This window comes from Heptranchias perlo, chromosome 21, assembly GCF_035084215.1.
Source record: "Heptranchias perlo isolate sHepPer1 chromosome 21, sHepPer1.hap1, whole genome shotgun sequence".
NCBI classification, from domain to species: domain Eukaryota; kingdom Metazoa; phylum Chordata; class Chondrichthyes; order Hexanchiformes; family Hexanchidae; genus Heptranchias; species Heptranchias perlo.
Window position 1 is genome coordinate 10,808,901 of NC_090345.1, and position 21,114 is coordinate 10,830,014.

A 21,114-nucleotide genomic window follows, 5' to 3' on the forward strand; every position below is an offset into this window, starting at 1 on the left:
GGATGTGAGTGATGTGCAAGGTGAAGCTGAAAGAAGACTTTAGGGTGGAGAAGTCAGAGAAGAAGTGATAAGAGGAATTTAGACATAGACTGAAGTCACTTATGATAGGAGTCGCTTGATGCAAATATTGAGCGAGAAAATCTCCAAGGAACTTTGGAAGGCAATAAACAATGAGGATCTTAAAGGAGAGGCAGGAAGGTTGGTAAAGGATTAGTTGTGCGAATGAGAAGAAGCTGGAAATTAAAAGAACAGGCTAAGGTGGGACCCGGAGATGACAGTCATACAACAGCCATGGTGGTTTAATTGCGAAACACGGTGGAACATGTAGCCAAGTGGGAAAGCCTTGATGAGGGGACAGGAGTCACTGTGAGCTATGCTTTGGTCAGGCCCAAGATGGTAATAGACTCACCCAGGTTGATGTCATGGATGGAGAGGATTTTATTTGCAAGGCAGAGGACATTTTATAGTGTGACCCACAGTGGAAAAATTAACAAGGCCAGTGGGAGGGGCAGGGGGAGTGGCGAGAGGAAAGGAATGGCGGTAAGAAAAGTTTACCTATACAAAACAGAGTGGGTAGTGAGTGCATCAGGAGAGGGCAATGAGGTAGTATACATTGCTACTTTGGGAGAGACTGCAGTGCTGCAGAGTGCACTGTGAAGGTTAGAGCAGAGGGAATCCGTGGGGCCATATAGAAGGGACTCAAGTCTTAGATGGCCGCTAAGGAGATTGGCAGAGGAGTAGCATCGGAGAAAGGGGGAACAGAGAGGACACATTGCAATAAGGTTGTGGGGATAGTGGGGTAGTTGGAAGTGTGAGTGGCTGGGACTGGGATTGGAAGACGAGTGGGAACTGGAGATGGAAGGGTGGCAGACTAACCTGGGAAACATCATTGTAGGGAAGTTTGGTTCCAGCAGCGTGTCAACAGTGAGGTCAGGCTTGTCTTTTAGTTATAGTCCTGGATTTGAGTGGTACCATTTGGGTGGCTTGAGGCCATTTGAGTGCTTGTGCTTTGGGGTTATTGAGAGGAAGGGGCCCATGATTGCCAAGATGTATGGGACCAGGGTTGCCAGTGATCTAGGGTTCTTTGGTGGTTTTAGCCAGGGTTTGCTTTTACTGCAAGAGTTTCAGGTAAGTCTGTAGATTGGAGCAGAGAAAGGATGGATAGCAGTCGTCATTATATTGTTGCTGGGGAAAGACCTGGCTAGTAGAGAATGATCAGATTACTACGGGAGGTGACATGGCAGCCGAAGTTCTTCCTGCGGTATTGCCTGTGTCTTCAGTGGTGGTTTACGACCACCCCAATGAAGTTGAGAATCAGGAGAGGAGCACTGTGAAGGATTTACAGTGAAGTTTTACTGCTGTTGGGGCCTAATTGCCAAAGTTGAAAGTTTGCTGTTGGAAGTCTGATTGTGCATTAGCAGGGAGCAAGAACATCAGTTGACAGGGGCTAGCTGGTAAGAGGGGAACTAATCATGTGGTAAAAGAATTTGAAAACGTGCAAAGAAAATATTTAGTTGTCCTCACCTTCTACACACTTTGAAGAATGCATCAGCATTGCACCAAAATTGCATAAAAAACAATGTTCTTTACATTTTTTCAGTTACTTCAGAATAAACAGCAACAAAACTTTACAAATTATTATCTGTGCAGACTTTACACAAAAGTTTGCACATCATTGGAAAGCTACAAAATATATTTTACAATCAAGGGGTTAACAGGAAACAATGATACACATTTATTAATTTGTTTGAAATGTTTAATGCAGTGCAAATGTTTCTTTCACACTTTTCATTTGTGTTGTCACAAATATAATTTTGGAACTGATCTGCTTTCCTTAAAACATTACCTATAGGCCTGGGACTGTTAGTACAATAATCCATTTCTTTATTAGAAACAATGGAGTAATTGCATGATTCGAAATATGTAGATCTTATTTTGTTTATATCCATTGAGAAACAGTGCAACCTTCAAAGCCAAAATACTAAGTTCTAACAGAAAAGGATTGGGATCTCCATTATCCATGCTCCCATCTGTGCTTTCAATTCTCAATTATCTGAGAATATTCACAGGAACAATGGAGAAGAGTATTCCTAGATGGACTGAGGCAGGTAAGCAGGGTGAGGTAGAGCATTCAAAAGTCAGAACAGCAGAGTTGGGCTGCTAGGAATTTTGTTCCTCTCAAAATAATCAGACTAAATATTATACGACAATGGTCCTCCTGCTAGTAAGATCATCTGACACTGCAACAGCTGATCAGTCAACTGCTTTGGCAGCTTACAAGGTGTCCGTGAACCTCCTGTAATCACAGCTACCAGACCTGCCACAAACCCGAGCTAGCTGGCCAAAAATGTTCCCCATTGGCAGCTCTGCTGTGGTCAGCATTGCAAAAGCTGCCAATGGAATTGGTGGAGGTGGGCACATGTGGACTTATCACTGTAGCTGGGAGCCAGTTGTTGGTGGCCACGGGGCGTTTTGACCAGCTTTCTCGAGTCTGTAGGAGGTCTGGCAGCTGGAGGCACACGGACGGATGGAAGGTGGATCCATGAGCCAGCAGATCAACTGATGGATCAAGTGTTGGACCACCAGCCACTATTACTGACAAGGACAATGTAAGTGATGGAGAGGAATGAGGCTGGCTGGTGGTGAGAGGCAGAACATTCATAATTCAGAGCAATTAGCAGTTTCATTTGGAGGCTCTTGGTAATCTGCCAATTTCCATTCTCTTCCAGGTGGGTCCTCTCCCATTATGGTGGATAATTGACATTTTGCTGTAATCCTGAATATTATAAGAGAAATAGATAACTGAACACATACTGGTGTCTTTCAGTCCTCCCTCGTTACTGTGTTTTATGTTTTCAAACTTTTAGAACATTAAGATTATGCAGCAGTTTGATTGAGTACTGTTCCCTTTTAATTGACAGATTTATTTTTCACGTTTAGAAAGCTGAATGTCAATACTAATTTAAACCCGATGGGAAAAGCCGAATCAATGCCTTTCAGTTCTTTACAGCAATGCTAATGATAAGACACAGAGGTGAAATAAGCAGTACCGCTATTTCTAAATAAAAGAACTCACCAGCAACCAATATCCCAAAGAAAACAAAACTAAAGTCTGGGTATAATCATTGCCTGAATGATACTAGCTACCAAAAACAGCCTTGCAAAATCAGCTCAGGATACAGCTGGGGGATGGGGTTCTAAACACAAAGCAACTGACAAGATCAGAAAAGACCTGGGGGTAAATTTTAGCCCCCAAGAACAGGTGGGAGTTTAAAATAACAGGTATTCAAAGCGGGACCGCAATCCGGCTCCAACTCGCCCACTTCTGGGTTTAACCCAGGCAGGTATGTATGCGTGTGGAGAGGAGACACCAGGAAGTCTCGCCCTCACTTAAAGCCGGCGGGCCGATACTAAAAAGGGAAATGTACGTCATTCAGATACTTGAGGTACTTAACATTTTGTGTATTAGAAGATTAAAATTAAGTTAACCGTACGTGTTTGGGTTTCCCATCACTTCCGAATCACGTCAGGTGAAAGCAGGCAGGAAGGGCCAGATCCATGAGGTGAGTGCATTTATTGCACAGCTTGTGGGCCCGGAGGAACAGGAGTGCTTCATCCAGGCCCAACAAGCTCACCTGGCTGACAGGACCCCCACGATCGGCCTCCCCCCACTCCCCCATGATCTCCGTTGCCGCCTGCCCCCCGATCTCTGTTGCCGGCTGGAACCCCCGATCTCCGTGGCCGGCTGGAACCCCCGATCTCCGTGGCCGGCTGGAACCCCCGATCTCCGTGGCCGGCTGGAACCCCCGATCTCCGTGGCCGGCTGGAACCCCCGATCTCCGTGGCTGGCTGGAACCCCCGATCTCCGTGGCTGGCTGGAACCCCCGATCTCCGTGGCTGGCTGGAACCCCCGATCTCCGTGGCTGGCTGGAACCCCCGATCTCCGTGGCTGGCTGGAACCCCCGATCTCCGTGGCTGGCTGGAACCCCCGATCTCCGTGGCTGGCTGGAACCCCCCCCCCCGCCCACTCCGATGTTATCCACACCCCCCACCTCCGATGATCTCTCTGTCCCTCCCGCCCCTCCTCTCTGATTTGCAGCTCCTTTTACTGCCAAGAGGCAGCAAGCCTGTCAATCTGGCTGCCTGCCACGTGGGAAACCCGGAAGCTGAAATACTTACCTTCAATTGAGTTACGATCGCAGATTGCGACGCACTCAATTCGCTTCCGGGTTCCCCATGCGAATATCTGCGGACGCATGGGGTACCCGGCTCGGAGTAAAAATTATGCCCCTGGTTTTAGACATGAAAACTGATGTTGTTGCTGCCCGAGATGGCAACAATTAGAAACAACTTATTATCCTTTATGTTTTCTAGCACAGTTGGATAACATGAAGGAGTAAGACTGTTGAGTAAGAAAAACCATTAGGTCCTGGATTTTGTTCTAGATGCCTGATACCAGTTTATCGTGTTAAATCGGCTTCTAGCCCATTTGTCACTACAAAAACTTGAAAATTCAGTTAATAACTTCAGTGCTCTATCCCTGGTTAGCTTATACTGTTCCTTCAGTGTTAACTCAATACCATCAGGCTTAACAGTGGGGAAATCATTTTACTCAATTGTAGCCATTCGCTTCACTACCAATTAAAAATTGATCAAAAATTGTATGCGCACGGTGATATCAAGGCCAAAGACGGTGATATTAAGTGCAAGAAAATATATCCAGTTTTGTTTAACAGCAATAGGGGTAGATTGTGACTTTGTGCGATAGTGTAAAACAGGTGATAGCGAGTCGACAGCCCGTTTTACATCTCTCACAATTTTTATTTCCATTGAGTTCATCTATAAACAACTCTAACGGGCAGTTCTGTGACACCTTTGGTGGAATATGGATTACAAAGAACATCCAACAATTCATATGGGGTAAGGGCTAAAATGGAAGAGTTATATAATTTTTTTGAGTCAAAACTGGATGCCACAATCCCCGTAAATATTTGAAGCAAAATTATTTATCTTTTAAAGAACCAATGAATGGAAGAACGGGTGCAATATGTATTTCTACTAAGGGATTATGCATTCTATAAGCTTTTTTAGTAATCTATCTCATCACTGCAATTGTAGACAAGTATCATCAATCTTTCAAAGAAAAGTCCAATAGACTTGCAGGTTTAGTTTATCCCTGTGCAGGGAACCAGAACTGTTCAGTGATTACATTACCTTAAGAGCTTCACTGACTGACGCAGCCCCTCCTGGGAAAATCTTCTCTATTTTCACAACAGGTTGGACTTTAGATTCAATACCACCCGAAATGCTGATTCCTATAGTTAAAAGTCAAAGCAGTACAATTGTTTGAGTCTTACAATGCAAATATTGATAAAAATGTAATCATTAAAATAAACATAAAAACTGGTGTACTTGTAAGAATCATAGGATGCTATATAGCAGAAAAATAGGCCATTTGGACCACCATTGTGTTTTTCAACCCGAGCCACCTGTTCTAACCTCAGTCTCCTGCATGCTCTAATATTCCAAGCAGAACTCTTCCTCTGAATTGAAACTGAAAGACGAACAAGCAGGAGGGAAAACATCAAAAAACAATACTCTAATCATAGGGAGGAAGTTAAAGGGTTAAATGATCTGAAACCAGCTTAAAGCCAGAAGATTGTTAGGTACCATAAAGGATCATAACAGTGAGGGAATGAAAGACATTAAAAAAACAAAAGTACATGCAAATAGCTACGATGGCGAGAGGCCCACCCAAGGAAAAATGTCTTTCATTCTCACACTGAGAATCTTTTATACTAACAACCTGCTGCCTTCTTTTAAGCAAGTTTCATTAGCGTCCTCTCTCTGACAGTGGAGTAACTGTTTTTTTTTATTTTCCCCATCTTCCCTTTATTCTCTATTCCACTAAAATATTTGTATGTTTATCTTTCAGTTTTCAATTCTGAAGAGCTCTATTTGAAATATTAGATTCCGACTGACTTGCTGTGTATTTACAACTTTTGTTTCAATTCTCCAGGATTGCAGGGTTTTAAAAAAAAAATTGTACCGTTTACTAGTCCTCTTTTTCAAGCACTTATCTAATTCCCCTTTGTTGAACCTTGTTTCAACAGTGGAAGAGCAAAACATTTTAGCATTTTATTATTTGTTTTCAGGGTACGGATAGCACTGGTAAGGCAGTATTTATTGCCTATCATTAATTGCACTGAGGGCATTAAGGGACTGCAGCCACATTTAGACCAGACCAGGGAGGGGTGGTAGGTTCCTGTTACTGAACCAGTTAGGTTTTTATAATGACCCAACAGTTTCATGGTAATTTTCTCCTGGTAACATCCCACAGATTACCAGAATTATTAAATTCAGTTTCACAACTTCCTATGGTGACATTTGAATTTACAACCTCTGGGTTACCAGTGCACTACTATAACCACTACACTGCTAGTAAGTAACAGAGATAACTAAAAAGAATCTTGCTGCACAAAATTCATGGTACCACAAATCATTTGTATATAGGGTCTTTTTCAATAACAAAAGAATTGGGTTCATATAAACAGGTTGCTAAGACCACTAAGAGGTTTGTCTGTATAAAACAATGTGATTTTCCTCAATGAACAACTCCATGAAAGTCAAATTTAAAGGGATGGGGACCTTTACTTGAGACTATCACAAAAGAGGGAGAAGTTCTCCTCATGTTTGTTTCTGATCAAACCCTTGAGAAAAGTAGATAATAAAGCAAGGTACTTATGTGCATAGCTAAATTTACCCACCATTTTGGTTTGGAATAAATCCAGCTACATTTTTGAGTGTGTGCTTCAAGACTGTCATTGAGGTGCGACTGACTCACCTTGTGGCAATCCACATACCGTACCAATTTTGATACAGTATCAATTTTGTTCTCACTTTACTCCTAAAATAATACTTACTATAGGAAAGTGCTCCCACACAATTGATCACACTAGGAATCCATAGGCACATAACAATAGATTAACTCTTTGTTACACAATTCAAACCAAAACTTATTTCAAGATCGTCAAAAATATGGTTAAACCACACCATAAGACCATAAGAGATACGAGCAGGAGTAGCCCCTCGAGACTGCTCCGCCATTTAATGAGATCCATGGCTAATCTGATTTTTACCTCAACTCCACTTTCTGGCCCTTTCCCCATATCCTTTGACTCCCTTGCTGATCAAAAATTTGTCTAACTCGGCCTTCAATGTATTCAATGACTCAGCCTCCACAGCTTTTTGGGGCAAAGAATTCCAAAGATTCACGACCCTCTGGGAGAAGAAAGTCCTCCTCATTTCCGTCTTAAACGGGCGACCCCTTATTCTGAGACCAAATCCCTTGTTTTAGATTCCCCCATGAGGGGTAACATCCTCTCAGCATCTACCCTATCGAGTCCCCTTGGAATCTTGTATGTTTCAATGAGATCTCCTCTCATTCTTCTAAACTCCAATGAGTATAGACCCAACCTGTTCAATCTTTCCTCAGAAGACAACCCTTCCATACCCGGAATCAACCTAGTGAACCTTCTCTGAACTGCCTCCAATGCAAGTACGTCCTTCCTTAAATAAGGGCACCAGAACTATACGCAGTACTCCAGGTGTGGTCTCACCAGCACCCTGTACAGTTGTAGCATGACTTCCCTGTTTTTATACTCCATCCCCCTAGAAATAAAGGCCATTATTCTGTTTGCTTTCCGGATCACCAACTATGATACAGAAACCAAGTATGTTAAAAGCTTAGAATCTTGGTTTAGTAGCAAATCTAACAGGTACCATTTAACTAAAATAACTGTAGGGAAGTAAAGTAACAACTAAAAAGTCATGGAAGTTTGGGGAATCCAAACTTGGTACAAGGTGGAAACCTAATAGTATGGCACCTATGGTAGGAAGAAATATACAATCAGAGCTTCAAGAAAAAAGGCCATGACATACTTGTAAATGTTTGTATGTGGCATGGATGGCACTGTTATAAATTATAATGAAGTAATAAGCCAAACAAGGGCTCCAAAATTCCTTGGTCCATTGTGATCCCTGTGTCAGTGGGAAGGCAGGGGAGCGCAGACGCCACTAAGGGTGCTTCTCCAATGCCCACCTGCCCATGTTGGCCGAATACGCCAGTGCCCACCTGCCCATGTTGGCCAAATGCTCTGGTGCCCACCTGCCCATGGAGGCATTTCCCCAGGCTCCCTACCCCAACTCTGACTATGATCTCCTCCGTGCCTTGAGCAAGGGGGTTGATTGGCAAAAATCTAAGATTCTGGGTCTTCGAGGGGCCAGGCCACCCATCATTTAGTAAGCTTAGCAGCTTCCACTGATATGCTTGGTCCTGAGGAGCAGAACAGTGTAGGGAGTCCCCCGTCCTGGCTTTACCCCCTGGCTGTCATTTGCCTTGTGAAGATCGGACAGAGGTTCTGCCCTTATAAAGCAACTAGGAAGCTCCCATATCGGCGAAGATCTGAAGCAACTGAATCTGTGCCTCATTCTGAGGGTTTCTGCTGGTCTCTTGCCAGAGTAACAGTGGCAAACCAGCAGAATCCCTGAGGAATTTTGGGCCCAAGATCATTGTATTCCTGATCATGATTATATGCAGGGAAGTAGTTACAGTTTGATTACCTTCTTATGTAATTTCAATCGGTGACGTTAAATGTGGTCATGCAGTAATTACAAATTTACAGCACCAGCTGTGTTGACCTTATGACTGAAAATGGAAGTTTTAGGGTGTTCTTTTAAGGTTAGTACCTACCTACTCCCAGAGAGCAGGCAAGTAATAACCTTACAAACATATAATGAAGACAACTTTACAGTGTGGAGCCATCATCCCATAGTCTGGGCCACCAGAAAATTGAATAAGATTGTAGCAAATACTGTAGGGATGTTCTGTCATTTTCTGCAAAGAAATGGAACACTATTGTGGTTATATTCACGAAGGCACTCCTCACCTCTTCCCTCCAGTTCACAGAGACTCTCTTCTCATCCCTCTTCCTAAATTCACAGAGCCACTTACAGAAAAGTGTTTAAAGTTTGAAGTGTTGACCCTTCATCAGAGTTCTCTTCAGATGGTAATGAACTTACTATGTATTTCCAACATTTTTTGCTTTTATCTTAAGGGGAAAAACTGCTCTAGTTGCTATGAAGAATGACATTGTAAAGGTATCCAAGAAGTACGTATTTATGATTTCATAAAGCAATTCATCTCCCATGGACTATTTCATACTTTAAAATGTAACTTATTACACCTCCCAGAATTCAGTGGATAAGTAATTAGAAATTAAATCTGCTGATAATTTACAAGGTATATTAACTCCCCCAAGCAGAATGTATCACTGTACTAACTAAATACTGAAAATTTAGTACAGAAACTACGAAAATGACTTCATTGGACAGCAGTTTTAAAACTAGCTGTGTCACTGACAAATGCCTTCACAAAGAAACCAACCGGAAGGTCATTTACCCTGTGTTTCAAAACCTGTAACTCCAAAGTTTTGCAATTTTTATATATTTAAATATGTATATTTTAGCACACTAAATTGTCATAGAGCAAATGTGTCTGTTCCTGCCTTTCCATTGCAATTATTTAAAGACATGTTCATTGTCAGATGTGGTAGTTAGATACTAGAACAAGGTCAGGTGGAAACTCCCAGTCAAGAAGGGTAACAGTATCCACAGGACAGAAGTAAACAGCTGTTTAGGTTGTGATGTTTACTTCTGTTGGAAGGGCACCTTTAAAATAACTGAAATAAAATCTTAGTTCCCCAGTAATTCAGTGGGCATATACACAGCGTAGCATGGTACTATACTATATGGAGAAAAAGGTCCTAGATTAGTTGATTTCCACTGAGGCAGCAGTTAGTGTGTTACAGTTGGCCCCAGCACCCCCAGGATCAGAAAAAAATAAAACAAAATCATCTACAGTTTTCACTTTGTGTGTATGTGGACAGGATTGAGTTCTGCCCTGATGCACTCCACAGTCAAATATTTGTCTAGGCTCATAAGTGAAGAACGCACAGTTGGGCACACCAGTGCCTGTGAAATTATGCCTCACCAAGAGCAAGTGCTTTCAAGAGAGAAATGGAGAAAAATACAGAACATGGAAGAAAAATAACAGGGAAAAAATATGGAAGAATAATTTGGTCAGTTTCTGGACAACTCAAGATGAAGTCCATACCTAATGATTGTTTCATCTTGGAGATTTTGACTGTCACCAGCTCATATTCTTGTATTTTATTTTCTGTGCTATCCACTAATCTTGTTTTGATTCCTTCACTGAAGCTCTTCCTTTCTGCATGACCGTTTTCAAAGAATTCATCAATCTCAGCATATATTGGTTCTTCCTCAAGATCATTTTGCCCACGTGCAGTTGTTTCTACCTTGTATAAATTTCCTCTGCTATTGGATGACGTAGACAAAGTTTCTCCAAACACCTGGTCTAATATGGGTCTTGGTTTTTTAGATTTGTTCACCACTGAATACAGTGGCATATCTTTAATTTTCTCTGTTTTCTCTTTTTTAGTTTTGTGATGGCTCAATTTGGCTGTTCCAGTTTTGCCATTGCCAGACTGTTTGTCTGACCTCTCAGATCGGATTGTATTGAGATCCTGCTTTGCAGCAGATGATAGTTCTGGACCCCCAAAGGAATCCGCTAACAACCAGTTTGATCTCACTGGGCTGCCTGATGCAGATTTAAACGAAGTACTGTCTGCATTGTACATATCCACTGGCACATCTTCTAAAGCTGTGAATGATTTAGGGCTACTTTCTTTCTGTAGTGAGGCTGAGATCTTCAGCCTCTCGATTTCCTCCATCATCACTCTTTCCTTTTCATAATCCTGAGATGGTTTCAGATGAAAGCCACCTCTGTAATCTATAAAGAGGAAAAAAAGTCAACATTTTAGATACATCCACCCTAAAACTACAAGTACCATATATTAGATCCAACAAGGAACAAAAAAGGGGTCTTTAAAATTTGCAGAAGGGGTAGAAATTGGTCATCGTTGCACCCGTTTTTCGGACAGAAAATGGAGGGAAAATTGACCAATTTTCCAGGCCATGTGCCCCAAAGGCACCTGAAAAATATCTGACACCATATTGGTCTTGGACGATTTTCAGGCCTGTTTTAGGCCCCATCTGAGATATTGGGCTGCCCTGAGTGAAGCAGGCATTGGGCCTGCTCTGCTCAGGTTTTCCGGATGTAGATGCGACCTATCAAGCCACCCCCAAATAGTAGGTACATTTTTTTTAAAGTTTGATGTGGAGCCAGGAGCAGCAGGAGTGCTATTGGTTCCTTTGTAACCCTCAGGACAATATTACAGCACTAAAGCTGTCAAGAACTATCAATATTTGTAGAACATTGCTCCCGACATTGTGTGCCATTTTCAAATCTGGTAGCTAACTTTAATGATGTATTACCCCTTTGATAGTACAGATTAATTAAAGTGCAAGTGGAAACTCTAGCTATGTGTGTCAAGAGACTAACCTGGAATTGGTGTGATCAGGTGTCTCTTTGGGGTCAGTCCATTGTCAGCTGGCCTAAGTACTGGAGATCTCCCTGGTGGAAGATTTTTATTGACAATAAATTAATCTGCAATATAAGATATGCAGCTTAAATATGATTGAGGCATTTTCACTAAGTGCAAAAAGTAATTTGACGTACTATAAAAGAGTGCACTGTGCAAGCAAAACAAAACTGACACCACCACAGTAATTGCCATTTGAAGGTTTCTATCTCACATCGAGTTACATTGAGTCTACAGCACTGTAACAGGCTGGTCTATGTCAACATTTATCATGTCAACAGCCTCCTCCCACCCCTCTTCATCTAATCCTATCGGCATACCCTTCTATTCCTTTCTCCCTCGTGTGCTTATCTAGCTTCCCCTTAAATGCATCTGTGCTAGTTGCCTCAACTATGCTTGTGATAGTGAGTTCCACATTCTTACCACTCTTTGGGTAAAGAAGTTTCTCCTGAATTCCCTATTGGATTTATTTATTTATTTATTTATTTTTATTCGTTCACGGGATGTGGGCGTCGCTGGCAAGGCCGGCATTTATTGCCCATCCCTAATTGCCCTCGAGAAGGTGGTGGTGAGCCGCCTTCTTGAACCGCTGCAGTCCGTGTGGTGACGGTTCTCCCACAGTGCTGTTAGGAAGGGAGTTCCAGGATTTTGACCCAGCGACAATGAAGGAACGGCGATATATTTCCAAGTCGGGATGGTGTGTGACTTGGAGGGGAACGTGCAGGTGGTGTTGTTCCCATGCGCCTGCTGCCCTTGTCCTTCTAGGTGGTAGAGGTCGCGGGTTTGGGAGGTGCTGTTGAAGAAGCCTTGGCGAGTTGCTGCAGTGCATCCTGTGGATGGTGCACACTGCAGCCACAGTGCGCCGGTGGTGAAGGGAGTGAATGTTTAGGGTGGTGGATGGGGTGCCAATCAAGCGGGCTGCTTTATCTTGGATGGTGTCGAGCTTCTTGAGTGTTGTTGGAGCTGCACTCATCCTGGCAAGTGGAGAGTATTCCATCACACTCCTGACTTGTGCCTTGTAGATGGTGGAAAGGCTTTGGGGAGTCAGGAGGTGAGTCACTCGCCGCAGAATACCCAGCCTCTGACCTGCTCTCGTAGCCACAGTATTTATATGGCTGGTCCAGTTAAGTTTCTGGTCAATGGTGACCCCCAGGATGTTGATGGTGGGGGATTCGGCGATGGTAATGCCGTTGAATGTCAAGGGGAGGTGGTTAGACTCTCTCTTGTTGGAGATGGTCATTGCCTGGCACTTATCTGGCGCGAATGTTACTTGCCACTTATTAGCCCAAGCCTGGATGTTGTCCAGGTCTTGCTGTATGCAGGCTCGGACTGCTTCATTATCTGAGGGGTTGCGAATGGAACTGAACACTGTGCAGTCATCAGCGAACATCCCCATTTCTGACCTTATGATGGAGGGAAGGTCATTGATGAAGCAGCTGAAGATGGTTGGGCCTAGGACACTGCCCTGAGGAACTCCTGCAGCAATGCCCTGGGGCTGAGATGATTGGCCTCCAACAACCACTACCATCTTCCTTTGTGCTAGGTATGACTCCAGCCACTGGAGAGTTTTCCCCCTGATTCCCATTGACTTCAATTTTACTAGTGCTCCTTGGTGCCACACTCGGTCAAATGCTGCCTTGATGTCAAGGGCAGTCACTCTCACCTCACCTCTGGAATTCAGCTCTTTTGTCCATGTTTGGACCAAGGCTGTAATGAGGTCTGGAGCCGAGTGGTCCTGGCGGAACCCAAACTGAGCATCGGTGAGCAGATTATTAGTGACTGTCTTATATTTAAGACCTCTAGTTTTGGACTCCCCCACAAGTGGAAACATTTTCTCTATGTCTTGTCGCAAGAGTCTTCAACTCTTGTCACAATCACCTTTCTTACCCCGTCACCACTGCACGTTTCCTCTATTGTACTCAGCACATCCATCACATAGTAAAAAGATTTTAAAACTTAAACTATATAGGAAATATCTATCAGTGAGTTTTAACTTTAAAAATTCATATAGAAATGGCACTAATATGGTAACTAAAAAGTTAATTATATTAAAGAATATAAATAAAATACAGAAAAAAAATTATATGTAAATAAAACACAGGGAAAATGATAAACTATGATATTTGGATAATATAAATTGCTGGATTTTAAGGGTCTTCAATAATGAGAATATTTATATTTTCTAATGAAAAGTCATTTTTTGGACTCCTGTCCAACTTTGCAAAGGATTACATAGAGATTATAACATAGAAACTGGCCATTCAACTCAACCAATCCATATTGGTGTTTATCCTTCACACAAGCAGTAATCCTAATTCCATATCGCTTTATCCCCCTTTCCTTCAACCTTCTTAAATGTTGACATGGTCTCTGCTTCAATCATTGACTCTAGTGAATTCCACAGCTTCACAACTTTCTGTGCAGAATAGGTACTCTCTTGCTCTCTGTCCTAAATATTTTACATTTATATCTATATAGATCTTATATCTTTGTTCCCTCATTCTAGATCCTTCAACCACTGGAAACAGTCTATTTCTATCTATTTTGACCCATCACTTCATAACTTTAAACACCTCTTTCAAATCACCCCATAATCTCTTCTTTTCTAATGTAAACAGTCCCAATTTTTCAAGTCTTTCTTTGTATTCATGTTTCCTCATACCACACAGAATCCTAGTGAATCTGCACTGTACATCTCAATTGCCTCAACATCCTTCCTATAATGTGGACATCAAAATGCTACACAGCACTCTAACTGCAGTTTTTTATAGATTCGCTATTACATCTTGACTTTTACATTCTTTACCTCTTGCCAAAAAAAAGTGTTCCATTAGAGTTTTTTTATGGCCGTATCCGCTTGAAGTGCTGATCGTAATTTCTCGTGACCCTGAACCCCCAAATCCCTCTGCTTTTTCACATCACCTAACCTTCCCCCATTCAAAGTATAATTATTACTTATTTTTTTACCAAAATATACCACCTCTCATTGACACTGAATTCCATCTGCTATTCTTTTGTTCATTCCAACTTCCTTATCAATATCCCCTTGCAGTTTCCTTTGGCCCTCGGAATTATTTACTATGCCTCCTATCTTAGCATTGTCTGCAAATTTGGTCACTACTCTCTAGCTCTATATCCAAATCATTGATGTACACAGTGAACAGAAGTGGTCCCAGACAGAACACAGAACAGTGAGGCACCGCTAACCAATATCAACCACTCTGAATAACTGCCCTTAAGTCCCACTACTTGTTTCTTCCCTTCTAACCAGTTTTCAATCCAATTTGCTACTCTTGTCCTAATTCCATACCTACTGTGTGGTACCTTAACAACAGCTTTCTTAAAGTCTGTGTACACCATAATCGCTGCATTTTTCCCATTTACTATATCTGCCACCTCCTCAAAGAACTCTATCAGGTTTGTCTATGCTTTCATAAAGCATGATCATCCTTTATAAAGTCTGTGCTGGCTGATTCTAATTATTTTCTATGATTTCATAAAGTATGATTTTCCTTTACGAAATCTGTGCTGGCTTTTTCTAATTATTTTCTTTTCATCTAGATATTTAGTAATTTCATCTTTAATTAAAGATTCCAAACTGGCACACAGCCACTCTCAAAAGAACCCTGAAATATAATTTGTAGGGCCTCTATTTCTTTTTCCATTTCCCTCAGGATCCTTGATGGTAGCCCACCAGGTCCCGGCACTGTTTTCCTTTAGCTTAACTAACTTCTCTAATACTTATCTTGTTCTTTTGACTTATGTTGGACATTATCGAGAAACATGTTGAAAGTAGTGCAACTTAAAAGGAAAAATGTGGTTTCATTGTTTTTGTTTCAATTACCTTTAATTTCTTCACATTTTTATTACACTGTCTAATCCTTTTGGCAATAAATTACATTATGATGCATTTCAGTGACCATTTTATTAATGTTTTAATAACATCAGATTGCAATTTGTGGAAAAATGTGATCCTGTGGCATATTAATTTCTTTTTTCTTTTTTAATCTACATATAAATTTACGGTTTTATTTCTGAAATAGATATAAAATCTCATGCTGTTTCAGCAGCTGAGAAGATAATAACACATTAATACCTAATTTGCAAAATTAATGCAGCATTATAACTAAGGAAGGAAATACCCATATAACCTCATCTATAATGAAACATTGAAAGTTTCTGTGTAGAAACATGGATCTGTGTTTAATTAGTAACTATTTAATGCCTTTTTATATTCATCTTAATAGAAACTAAATGGCCCAGAAATGAGACTGAGCCCATTTTCAGCGAGAGGACCAAGAGGCCCGAGAATAGATGGAAATTGATCCTTGGGCCTAGATATTTAGTAATTTTATCTTTAGAACAATCTGCCAGCACTGGTTGCACCTCCACAGGCATCTCGGCTGAGCGAAAACATCAATGTCGGGCCGCCTGCCTTGCTGACAGCGGCCCTCAATTAAGTCCCAGTAGGGGGGAATGGAGTAGGCTACGGGGTGGGTGACATCATCGGGACGTGCACGGCATTTTAACTGCAGGCCCCCACGATATCCAGCTCACCAGCAAAAGCAGGCGGCAGCAAGGATCCAGGTCTAGGTAAGTATTTTAATTTTTTTTTAAAAAGGATCCTTGTAGGCCAAGAGGAGGAGTGCTCCTTCTGGCTCCACATGGATTCCTTGGGCCTCCCCTGCCTTGGGCTTCCCCCCCCGCCCCACACTCCCTGATCGGGGACTTGCCGACCGCCAGAACCCGCACTTCCTTGCTGGGGATTGTTTCCGTGTTCGTGACTCCCCACCACTTTTGACTCCTGCCCACCCGTGGTGGATGTAATTCCCGTTAGCTGCGGGTGGTAGTCGGAGTCAGGGAATGCAAATAAGGCCCGGGAGTTAAAATCTCCCGAGCCTCACGCTCCAGGACGCTGGACAGTTCACCGCCTGCTTTGGCCCCCGCACCCCCGGTTACTGGCTCGAGTTAAAATTGGCCCTTTGAAATCACTGACGGCTTCAGATCATCATCTAGAACTGAAAAGCATGGCAATTACTGATGATTCAAAAGAATCTACCTAATTCCTGAGCCAAGCATATAAAAAATTCAAAGCTAAGACCCTGGTCACCTATGCATCCTAATATCAACCAGACAACACACAAGAATTCAACATATTTTCAGCTGCTTTGTTGACTGTAACTGCTTATTTCTCACATAATTTCTCACCGCTCTTGTACAACTCTCCCACCTGCTCTGTTCTTCAGAATATCATATGCTTCCAGTTCATAAGGCATCACCATACTGTCAAACCTGCCCAAGTCAGTTGGTCCAACGATGGCCCTTTAGAGACAAGACAGATAAAATAAAACTCAATAATAGGCCGACAAACAAAGATATCTATCGGGTAAATATAAGGACTCTTATCGAGGTGTGCAGGCGCTATTTTAATAATGTAGACAGAAGGAGCTGTGAATAATTATGAATAAAAGTATTAAATCAGATTTACAACAGGTAGTTTCTGATGTCATCTCAATTTTAGGATGAGATTTGTCATTTATAATTGCTCCTGGTTATCAATTACTCTTACTAATAGATTTTTCAATTTAATTCAAACACGAACAGAAAAATTAAGATGCGCAAACTTTTAAAGAATAAAAATCATTCTCCCTTTGACCCCTTCAGAGTTCCTCAAAGATCCTAGGGTCCATGATGCCCCCTTGAGATGACTGAAGACAGGCATCCCAAGCTGCATGATTCTCCACCATTTCAATGCCAGTGTCACTAAGTAGTGACCCAATAGGTGGTAGGATTAAATTGGAGCAATTTCACAATGCATCAGTTTTCTGGTTGAGAAAAGACTACCTGCTGCAATGAGGTAACCCACCTATCACTACTGGAATAAATTTCAATCACAGCTGACAAGTTTCAGTGGCACATATCCCTAACATTCAAAGCAGCAATCAGTGTTCTATAAAGTGAGTATTTTAATTGTTACAACTCAAGGTTAATAGGTAAAAGCCCATTTACATTGGAGGAAAAAATGAAATGTCTTTGCTTATTATAAAGAACAATAACAGCCTGCTTAATTTTATCTTTTTACAAGAAACACTTGTTCAGTTTAATATTTGTAGGATAGCAGGGAGATTTTGTATGTAAAGTTATTTGAAATGTAGTATCAAGGTTAAAACATTTTCTTTAATAAGCAGACAGTTTTAATGCAAAACTAGTCTAATAGAAAAAAGCTTTCAGGCACTTTGTAAAGATGGTCTCATGGGCACCATACACAGTGGTAATTACCACAGTGTTTTCATAAATTGCTTTTTATTTCTTTCACTGATAAAAGACATAGGTTTAATGACCTCTTGCTAATTACTCTGTCAAAAAATTCAAGACTAATAATTTTCAGATTTAGGCAAATACAAGGCTTATTTAAAATAAACCATCGGATGGTGCATGTTGGCATGTGAACTGTTTAAATATTTAATAGGGCAGCAAATTAGTATAAGAACTTACCCAATATATTATCAGCCTTGGCTCAGAGGTAGCACTCTCGCCTCTGAGCCAGAAGGTTGTGGGTTGAAGCTCCACTCCTGAGACTTGAGCACATAATCTAGGTTAACACTTCTGAGGGAGTGCTGCATTGTTAGAGGTGCTGTCTTTCGGATGAGACATTAAACCGAAACCCAGTCTGCCCTCAGTTGGGATTAAAAGATCCCATGGCACTATTCGAAGAAGAGTTCTCCCTGTGTCCTGGGCAACATTTGTCCCTCAACCATCACTAAAACAAATTGGCTGCAGCATCTCCCTACATTACAATAGTAACTACACTTCATTGTAATTCATTGGCTGTGAAGAACTTTGGGACATCCTAAGGTTGTGAAAGGTGCTCTATTGTTACACAAAATAATGGCTCATGGGGTTGGGGGTAATATACTAGCATGGAAAGAGGATTGGTTAATGGACAGAAAACGGAGGGTAGGAATAAATGGGTCATTTTCAGGTTGGCAAGCTGTAACTAGTGGGTGCTGCAAGGATCAGTGCTGGGGCCTCAGCAATTTACAATCTATATTAATGACTTAGATGAAGGAACCAAGGGTAATGTATCTATGTTTGCTGACGATACAAAGATAGGTGGGAAAGTAAGCTGTGAGGAGGACACAAAGAGTCTGCAAAGTGATATAGACAGGTTAAGTGATTGGGCAAGAAGGTGGCAGATGAGTGCATAATGTGGGGAAATGTGAGGTTATTCACTATGGTAGGAAGAATAGAAAAACAGAATATTTTTTAAATGGTGAGAAACTATTAAATGTTGGTGTTTAGAGGGATTTGGGTGTCCTTGTACATGAAACACAGAAAGTTAAGATGCAGGTATAGCAAGCAATTAGGAAGGCAAATGGTATGTTGGCCTTTAGTGCAAGGGGCTTGGAGTACAAGAGTTAGGAAGTCTTACTGCAACTGTACAGGGCTTTGGCGAGACCACACCTGGAGCACTGTGTACAGTTTTGGTCTCCTTATCTAAGGAAAGATATACTTGCTTTAGAGGCGGTGCAACGAAGGTTCACTAGATTGATTCCTGGGATAAGAGGGTTGTCCAATGAGGAAAGATTGAGTAGAGTGGGCCTATAGGCTCTGGAGTTTAGGAGAATGAGACGTGATCTCATTGAAGCATTTACGATTCTGAGAGGGCTTGACAGGGTGGATGCTGAGAGGCTGTATCCCCTGGCTGGAGGGTCTAGAACTAGGGAGCATAGTCTCAGGATAAGGGGTCAGCCATTTAGGACTGAGATGAGGAGAAATTTCTTCACTCAGAGGGTGCGAATCTTTGGAATCCTCTACCCCAGAGGGCTGTGGATGCTCAGTCGTTAAGTAGTTATTAAGGCTGAGATCGATAGATTTTTGGGCTCTAAGGGAATCAAGGGATATGGAGATCAGGCAGTAAAGTGGAGTTGAGGTCGAAGATTAGCCATGATCTTATTGAATGGTGGAGCAGGCTCAAGGGGCTCTATGGCCTACTCCTGCTCCTATTTCTTATGTTCTTATGAATGCAAGTTCCTTCCTCTCTTAGAAGTGCACGGCCTCCTACATCAAACTGCAAAAGTCATTCTCCTCTCTGGTCAAAATGACTATGGAGATATAGCCATTTTAATTTATTACTGCTGTAAATAAACAAGAAAAACTCAAAAGCTCCTCTGAACAAAATGGCAATCAGTTACATCACAGAATTTTTAAAATCACGTTATTTGTCACTTCTAAAGTGAGATTCCTTCTGAGTCACAGGTAAAGCTGTTCAAATAATTCAATCATAAAGGCTTAGCTGAAAACAAATCATTTATGCTTTGTGCATCATGTAACTTTCCTAGGAAATGGTCATCTATATTATGGAAGTTTACTTCTGCCAATATATGGGTAGCTGTTACATTTGTGTGTTTGGATATGAATTATCTTCAACTTCAACCTAGCCGTGTCGGTGCTCCTCTTGGCCCCACAAGAAAAATTTAAGTCTCCCCTGCCCCGGATTCCCCACCACATCCTCCCCCCACCCTACACCACTCCTGTACCACGAGATCCCACCGGGAACCCAGGTCTGCACACTTACCCAAGTGCTCGTGGGCGGCCAAATTTCCGCAGGCCAGCAACTGCTTCTCACCCACTTCCAGGGCAGGAAGTTGGCCAGCGACATGTTAATGAGGCCCGGTGGTTAAATTCTGCCGCGGGCAGGCAGGAATCTAACCAAAAACGGTGGTTTCTTGCCTGAAACCTGTTCAGAGTTAAAATCGCCCCCGAATGTGTTAGCCGTTGACATATTTTATTCACAATACTTGTACGTTATCCATTGAAAAACGATAGAGAACATGTCATGGCTAGCTTACAAACAAATATTAACATGCAACGAGACCCATCGAGTTTTCTCAAACAGGTCTTTTGATGGAGCACTGTGTGGCAGCACAGCATGGCACCTCAAACAGGGAAAAGAAATTAGCAAGAGCAGCTAGACCCTGAAGCAAGGTATCTCAAAAAAAAGCAAAACATAATCAAAACCTGAGCCCAGGAGAACAGAACAAAACAGCAGTTTGCCTCACAAAACTGTGATCATCATTTTGAACAGCAGGACTACCAAACACTCAAAGCTGCATATTGACAGCAGTGATGACTGCTTTCAGGTTTTGATTGAGTCATTAAATGGGAACCCTTAGTGCAGAAGCACCATCGCATCTCTCAAAAAAGAGCATGCTGTTGGATTCAGTTAACTCTTCCTTTCATGTCCTCCATGGGGTAATCAGCATCCACTGCTCAAATAAAAATATTTTAAAAAATCAACAGAAATGGAGAGGGGTAAAAGTTAATTATAATTCTTTTTAAATGTGTGTTTTTAAAAGACATTCTAATGGTCAGACTTCCTCTTTAAGTTATTAAGGAATAGTACCTGCCCAGCATTTAAATATTATTACTTTAATGCCTCTAACTCTATGGTTTACAAACAGAAAAGAACATGAAAGGGGGTCAGAATTAATCGTAGTTCTGATAAAAATGAAGACATTAAAAAGAACTCCTCACCCATTGTGAATTCTCAACCTCAGTTATACGGTCAGAAAATGGTCAGACACCAAGC

At 41.8% G+C, this 21,114-nt stretch overlaps 1 protein-coding gene across 1 annotated transcript in view; it reads right to left on the reverse strand.

The window, feature by feature from the left end:
• The window catches only part of pdzd7a (PDZ domain containing 7a), a 74,112-nt gene that overhangs the window by 14,821 nt on the left and 38,177 nt on the right, over positions 1-21,114 (reverse strand). The window contains exons 11-14 of the mRNA XM_068002699.1: positions 16,753-16,844; positions 11,483-11,554; positions 10,175-10,870; positions 5,215-5,315 (exon numbers count right to left, since the gene is read on the reverse strand). Of these exons, the coding sequence (XP_067858800.1) occupies positions 5,215-5,315; positions 10,175-10,870; positions 11,483-11,554; positions 16,753-16,844 (961 nt within the window). The remainder of the gene's footprint in view (positions 1-5,214; positions 5,316-10,174; positions 10,871-11,482; positions 11,555-16,752; positions 16,845-21,114) is intronic.